The following is an 8,304-nucleotide window of genomic DNA, read 5'->3' on the forward strand; positions in this document are numbered from 1 at the left end:
CTATACAATATATTGAAGTCCACCAATAGATAAAAGTACCCCATCATTATAACAAAAGAAGACTAACCTCTTAACACGGTTTTCCTGATGAAATTATAGAAACCCTGGAGGTTCTCCTCCACCTTTCTTCTCCTCATTCCTATTCCCCCAGCAAGAATCCCTCTTTCTTTAGCAACACACGTTTTTTCTCCCATTTTAGCCTCATGTTACTGCTGATACCATTCTTCCAACCCCTTAGGATCAGAGAAAACACCAAGCTGGACTAGGAGCAGTCCTGTCTCTATTTGCTGAAATTCACTGTGCATTCTTTTGACAAAATATTTACTAAGTGTCTACTAGGTGCCACATATAGGGGCCCTGGTGGTTTAGTGGTAGAATTCTCAACTTCCATGGGGAAGACCCAGGTTCAATCCCGAGCCAATGTGCCTCATATACAGCCACCACCCATCTGCCTCTGGAGGCTTGTGTGTTGATATGATGCTGAACAGGTTTCAGGGTAGGTTCTAGACTAAGATGTACTAGAAAGGTCTGGTGACCTACTTCTGAAAATCAGCCAATGGAAACTGTGTTGATCACAATGGTCTGAACCACAACCGATCCTAGGGATGGTGCAGGACAGAATAGCCTTTTGTTCTGTTGTGTGTGGGGTCTCCATCAGTAGGGGCTGATTCTATGGTAGCTAACAACAATAGTGCCTTGAATAGATTGTCTTTCCAGTAAGTGAAATTTTTTAGGCAAAGGGGAGGAAAGAAAAATCATTCCCTTGAGCAAACCTCTTTAGAGTTTTCAGAGTTGCGATCAGAAAGGTACTGGGCAAATTCCAAAGACAAGTATGAAGGTGTGCTGCACAGAAGGCTGGTTAACTGTGGTAGGAAATTCAGAGGCTCTCCCCGCCCTGCCCCTACCTGTCTCTGAGAGATAACATGGGCTGTATGAAGATGCTATGACATCAGCCAGGCTGGCCAGGCTCTCTCACCTGCTTTTCACGTGCACACCTGCCCGAAATGCCCTCTTTCTCACTCCTCTTCCCACCTAACCAGTTGCCACCAAGTTGATTCTGACTTATGGCAACCCATGTGATTCAGAGTAGAACTGTGCTCCATAGGGTTTTCAGGGCTGTGACCTCTCAGAAGCATGTCACAAGGCCTGTCTTCTGAGGCACATTTGGGTGGATTTGAACCGCCAAACATTAGTGAGTAGCTGAGCGCTTAATTGTTTGTGCCACTCAGGGACTCCATCTTCCCACCGACAAAAAAAAAAACAAAAGCAAAAAACCAAACCCATTGCCGTTGAGTCGATGCCGACTCATAACGACCCTATGGGACAGAGTAGAACTGCCCCATAGAGTTTCCAAGGAGAGTGTGTGGATTCAAATTGCCGACCTTTTGGTTAGCAGCTGTAGTTCTTAACCACTATGCTACCAGGGTTTCCACTTCCCACCTAGGCCTGGGTAGCCCCTTCCTCCTTTAATACTTCCTTCAGCCATCATTCCCTGTAACTTCTTGCAAAGTAGTCTTTCTTGTCTACCAGAAGCTCTATGAGGTGCCCCTTCTGGGCTTCTTAGCACTTGGGTACATTTATTCCTTAGTAGTAGAACCCAACACTGTGTACTGATTATTTTCGTATTTATCTCTCCCACTAGACTGCAATTTCCTTGAATCTTGAGACTTCCGTGAGTCTTTCACCCTTATGCCTAAGGCAAGTAAGAAGGTTTTGAAGGACAATGCAGAGAAATAACTGATATTGTTTCACCAATAAAATTCAAAACAAAGCTTTTCTTTCTGATTCTCCCCCATTCTATTAAATAGTTCACTCAATTCCTTGATATTACAAAGTTTCCTTGCAATATTTTCATAACTAAATTAATTGACTCTATCAGCTATAAACCCAAAAAACCCAGTGCCATCAAGTCGATTCTGACTCATAGCGACCCTATAGGATGGAATAGAACTGCCCCACGGGGTTTCCAAGGAATGCCTGATGGATTCCAGCCACTGACTTTTTGGTTAGCAGCTGCGCTCTTAACCACTGTGCCACTAGGGCTCCCCCCATCAGCTTTAGCAAACTTCAGATTCACACTTAACAGTATTCCCCACAAGCATGATCCTAAACTCCAGGAGAGGGTCTGCAACTATCTCTTTATGCTTCTTTGAAGATCCTGCAATTATACTGACTGTGATATCATTTGTTCAAGTTAATTACCATAGTTTTAACTCACTCAGTATGTCTATTTTCTCTATAATTGGTTCAAAGCTGTGCTTATACCTTTAGAAAAGGCTGTATTTACTTACTGATGCAGAGCCCAGATGGCACAGTGGTTAAGAGTTACCACTGCTAACCAAAGGATCAGGGGTTTGAATCCACCAACCGCTCCTTGGAAACTCCATGGTGCAGTTCTACTCTGTCCTATGGGGTCGCTATGAGTCAGAATTGACTCGACTGCAATGGATACAGGGCACTTACTCCTGCAGACCCAGGAGCCTTGACCCACTCAGGATCTTCCATGGGGCTTAACAACTTTAAAAGAAGATAGCTTAATTTGTAGCCCCACTTATTAGGTACATTTCTAATGCATATTGTCCATCCTTAAACCCTTATAAATCAGAGCAGGTGGGTAAAAATGGAATGTTTAGTAAAATAATATAAAAAAAAGAAAGAAAGAAAGAAATTTCACCTTCCCCATTGACTTTCTACAGTTCCTGAAATTCCCAGGATTTTTTATACACTCGAAGTAGCCGGGACCCCCTGGGTGAACTGTAGATTAAATACACTATGTCACTAAACCAAATCAAACCCATTGCCGTCAAGTCAATTCCTATTCACGGTGACCCCCTGTGTTACCGAGCAGAACTGCTTCACAGGGTTTTCTTGGCTGTAACCATTACGGAAGCAGATCTCCAGGTCTTTCTTCCGTGGTGCCACTGGGTCAGTTTGAACCACCAAACTTTAGGAGCTCAAATCATTTGCTCCACTCAGGGTCACTAGCTGCTTTTCTAAAATAAAATAAAAATCAGATCTGTACCAGACCCCTACAGGGGTAAGTCTATGTTACCTCATTTGTATACCAGGGCAAGTTTCATCTTTGCCACCAGCTTAGTCTTAGATACACCTTTACTTCTCATGGAAGTTAAGTAGAGGCTGTGAATTTGGTACCAAAACTAGTCAATGTTAATGAATAAAAATAATAATAGTCATATTGGTTGCTTTCTATGGTTATGAGAACTTTTTGGGAATCATAATAATAACCCATTTTCATTTCAGAATACTTCCATCTCTTTCTAAAATGCAATATTTACTCTAAAAATCAAACTTGTTTGGAGAAAATTGAAAGCCTCTGAAAATAACATGAATTATCAAACGAAGTCTAAAATTCAAAGTTGAAGATCACTGATAAAATAAGACCTTCGATTGACTCAACTCTTTCCTTTTCCACTAAAGATTTCCACCCGTACAGCACACTCAGACAGCACAGCTCTGGATATGCCAGCGGAGAGAAATTTTGTGATATCATCCACTCATTGAGCCAATGTTTGGATTGTCTCTTTAAATATTTAAAAATATTATGAGATCTGTTTTGAGGTTTAATGAGCAATAGTCTTAAAAATCTAAGTAAATAAATGAGCAATAGCTTTCTACAAGGGTGGCAAAGTTGATGGTGGCTTAATACTTCCCTAAACATTAAGAAAGGGCTATTTTCTATGATTAAAATTCTTCTTCCATGAAGTAAATTATATTTTTGGTAAACCAGTATTAGAATCAATGAGTAGATTTGCTTTCGACACAACCCAGTGGTTTCACCACAAATTTGGGTCCTTGGTGGTTGCTTGTTATTTGACTCTTCTCTGTACCAAAATTTTAGAGAAAAATAAGTTAGGGAAAAGTTGCTTCTAATCACCTCTCTGTCCAGTCACTGAAACCAGTTTCATCTCACTTCATCTTAGCTGTGTAGAACTGAAAAGGATATTTGGAAACCCTTGTGGCATAGTGGTTAAAGGATATGGCTGCTAACCAAAAGGTCCACAGTTTGAATGCACCAGGCGCTCCTTGGAAACTCTATGGGGCAATTCTACTCTGTCCTATAGGGCTGATAACTTAACTTTCATTTATTAAATAAGAACATGGAGTTCTAGGGAAATGAGGTAACTTGTTCAGTGTCACAAATTTAGATGACAAAAATCAGTGTGCTCCTTATTCCTTACCCAGTGCTCTTTCCAATATAACAAATGACAGCATGTTAATCATATTTTTGTAAACTGAATTCTATTTCCAATGCAATAGGGAAATTGCAATTTAACTCTTTAGCAGAGCTTTTCATTAAAACCAACTTGTTTTGTGACACAGATTTGTTGGCTGAATTTGTTTTAGAATGAATTTTTAAATATCTGTGTGTCTAGGCATCAAGGCATATCGGTGCTCCTTTTTTAATTTCGACAGAAGTCATGAGGAGGTGGGGAGTCTGTGATGGTGAGGGAGGTGGACAGAGTGTCCAGGAAGGGAAAGCAGGTTTCGAAGCATTTATTCAAGTATCACTTTTCCCTTAGAATAGACCACCTTTCATCCTTGTTCCTTTATCCTTTCCATGAGTATGTGCTAATATCAGCACGGCTCAAAATTCCACTTCTCCAAAGCACTCCTCACGGGTAGCATTGCAATTGGAAATATGACTCTGTTTGCAATGGCAACATATCATGAAAAAAACATATGTAGTAGAATAATACACATAACTGCAGGAAGCTGCCAAATTCCAGAACATTCGAACTGCCGACCTTTTGGTTAGCAGCTGAGCTCTTAACCACTGTGCCACCAGGACTCCTCAGGATTGCTCACCAAACCAAAAACTCATTGCCATCAAGCCAATTCTGACTGATCGCAACCCTACAGGACAGAGTAGAGGTGCCCCATAGAGTTTCCAGGGACCGCCTGCAGACCTTCAAACTGCAGACCTTTTAGTTAGCAGCTAAACTCTTAACCATTATGCCACCAGGATTGCTCACTCACTGCGTTGCTGTCGAGTCGACTCTGACTCATAGAGAACCTATAGGACAGAGCAGAACTGCCCCATAACGTTTCCAAGGAGTGCCTGGTGGATTTGAACTGCCGACCTTTTTGATTATTGCTCGCTAGTACAATCTAAATAGTACCTTTACTGTTATTAGTTTCTTTTATGATAATCTTTAAATAATCTGTGCTTTGGATGGCACGGAGTGAGTGCAGGCTTTATTTTCAGCCACTAGACAGTATTGCTGGAAACAAAAACTCCTATACTACAATGCTATCTCTATAAAAATCATTTTGAGTTTATTTGTAGGGTGGAAGTCATCAAAAAGGAGGCCTGAGCTGGTAAGAGACTGCAGAAGTCATAGACGGCCCGTTAAGCAACGCTCTCATCTAAGATAACATCATAGGTGCCTTAAGGGATGGAGTTAGGCTGCACAAATGCTACCTTTTTATTTTTCCTTAAATAATGGAGGATAGAACCAAATTTAATCAAATCCATCCCTTAAGAAATGTCCCTACTTCTCTGCATCAGGTAGGATTGTTGGATTAAATTTTCTAGCAAGTCAATACTTGCTCTTTTTCTATTTACTTAAAACCTAGATACCTTGACTCCCTCCAGAATATTGTCCAGCCTAAGGACAACCAGGAAGCTTGAGAGGTATAGCTCCTAAGAAAGAATAAACCAAAACAAAACAAACAAAAAAACCCACTACCATCCGTTTGTCTCATATCAACACTATAGGACAGAGTGGAACTGCCCTATAGGGTTTCCAAGGCTGCATTAATTCATTCACTCTTCGTAACTAGACTATGAGGTAAATACTCTTAGTATCTCCATTTTACAGATACGGAAACTGAGAAACGGAGAGGTTAAATAAATTGCCCAACATCGCACAGATGGTAAGTAGGAGCCAGGATTCATACCCAGGCGGTTTGACTTTAGATTCCACGTACTTAACCATGCATATTTTACTCATAACAAACTCCTATAAAATAAGCACCTCCTTGGAAGAAATGATGTTGTGGATATTAAAAGGTGTGTGAAATATCCCATGTCATATCAGGCTTCTGGTTTGGAACTTTCAGAATCACTGCTAAAGTCCATCTCTGCATTGTTAACAGAGAAGAGACAACTCCCAACCTAGAATCAAGTACCTGTTCTACCTCAGTTTAGCTGCAAACTACAGTGGCCCCTGTTGGTATCCTCCCCTGAGTAAAGGCTCTCTGTATCTCCAACTCTTAAGCCAAAAGAACTTGGTTTCTCACCTTTCCAGGCATGAGTGGGGCAAAGCTGCAAGTCCTTTGCACATTTTGGCAAGTGGCTTCGCTCCTCAGCTTTGGGCACAGATTCTTAACAGCACGGCAAGTCTTTGAAAGCTCCCAAACTGCCTGGGACAGCCTTTCCATCTGAGGACTATATAGAGGCTCTTTCCCAGCCCTCTGTCTCTCTTTGGACCAATCAAGAGCCTTAGAGGAAATTACAGGCGAGGGAGCAGCAGCAGTCCTGTCTGCGGTGGAGGCTGGAATTCTTTCTCTGCTGCAGGAGCTGCTTCAGCATTAGGCTTCCCACTGCTCTTATCAGCACACTCCTTTCCTTCTTTGCCAGGCCAGGGTTAGGCCCCAAGCCACACATGGGTCATTCCTGTTTCACACGTCATCTCTGGCCAACCACAGGGAAGATGTGGGTTTTGCTATGAAGCGGTGTGCCCTGGGCTGTTTAGGATCTGGCAAAGTCACGTGCTGTTAGGGCTGCAAGGGTCCTGAGAGGTGGTTCGGTTCAACTGTTCTTCACAGCTGAGGAGACGGAGATTTGGAGATGTCCAGTAAACATTACATTGGTGCCACCACAGGCCAGACACTCAGCTGAATGCTCAGATTCAAAGAAGAAAGTAGCACTCCTGCTCTCAAGATCCCAGAACCTATCAGGTCAATACCACATGAGCAAGTGAGTGATGGAGGCAGGCCCAGGATGTTGTGAGTCTCCGGGGGTACCAGGACTGACCTCAGTGATGGAAGACAAAAAATGCTGTACACCATTCTATCCACTAGATATTGCCCCCCTTCCCCCAAACTCTTCTAATTCTGTTGAGAGTCTTCTGATTATTCTTTATTTCAATGACTGGAACAAGGTGGCGCCCAGCTCTGGGCTAGGTTAGTCCCGTGAGTCGGGGACTGACTCGGCAGCAGTTAACAACAATCACCCAAGGATTATTTCCACCCAAATTTACCTGAATTGTGTCTCACCCTGCCAGAATCCTGGGTATTGATAAATTCCTAATATATAAATGCAAATGCCTATGGGGGAAGCATGATTACAAGCTAAAAATAAGCAGCATTACATAACCTGTAAGGCAATCTCTGAACTTGGAAATAAAAATCATTCTCATAATTTTCCTTGTTATCTGATATCATTTGTTTTAAATGATTCCCTCCCTTTTTATCAGTTGACCAAGATCTATTATTGGCTATAAAATCAATGTATCATATTACGACTGATAAATTAAATAAGGGGAATAGGCAAATATCGAAGAACATTGCATGTAGAAAGCTAAGTATTGTTTTTTGAAATTTTGTCTCACTTATCAATATGAACATATTCATAGGGTGATTACATAAACTGTATTTGTAACTATAGGTCATAATCAAAAAGGTTTGAAAGCCACCGTTCTGTGCTATTAAAAAAACAAACAAAGAAACAAGGAACACTTTCATATTAATTTTTTGATACCCAGCACTTGGCAAGTCAGGCACATAGACACAGATATTATTTGAAGTAAACGCTGCTGTCCAAGTCTTGCCAAGTAAATACCAGCAAATCAATTCATCGCCGTTTCTTAGAGATATGAACACTGTTGCTGTTCAACTCATTATTGGCTATTGAGTCTAAGAGTGGGATTATAAAACCAGCAGAGGAGACTCCTTCGGCAAGTACCTAAATCACTGTTTGGTGCCTGTCTTAGGCTGGGTTCTCTAGAGAAGCAAAACCAGTGAAGGGTGTATGTATATTATATATATATGTACAGAGAGAGAAGAGAAATATCAAGGAAATAGTTCACATGGTTATAGAGGCTGGAAAGTCCCAAGTCTGTGGGTCAGGCATTAGGCTGGAGGCTTCTCCTGACTCGTAGCTACAGGGGCTGAGGAACGGAAGATTGACAGGTCAGAGGGCAGGTTGCTGGCTTAAATCCCAAAAACGTGAGATCAGATGTTGACGAGCAGAATGCAGGACACAGAGCAGAGCAAAAGCCAGTAAGCTTTGCCAGAAAGTCCACATATATTCGATGCAGGCCACACCCCCAAGGGAAC

General features: G+C 41.8%; 1 protein-coding gene across 1 annotated transcript in view; it reads right to left on the reverse strand.

The window, feature by feature from the left end:
- Nucleotides 1-6,404, reverse strand: part of RGS5 (regulator of G protein signaling 5) — an 89,185-nt gene extending 82,781 nt beyond the window's left edge. The window contains exon 1 of the mRNA XM_049881103.1: nt 6,265-6,404. Within this exon, the coding sequence (XP_049737060.1) occupies nt 6,265-6,308 (44 nt within the window). The 5' untranslated portion in view covers nt 6,309-6,404. The remainder of the gene's footprint in view (nt 1-6,264) is intronic.
- Nucleotides 6,405-8,304: the final 1,900 nt, after the last annotated feature.

The sequence above is a fragment of the Elephas maximus genome, chromosome 3 (assembly GCF_024166365.1).
Source record: "Elephas maximus indicus isolate mEleMax1 chromosome 3, mEleMax1 primary haplotype, whole genome shotgun sequence".
Lineage (NCBI taxonomy): Eukaryota > Metazoa > Chordata > Mammalia > Proboscidea > Elephantidae > Elephas > Elephas maximus.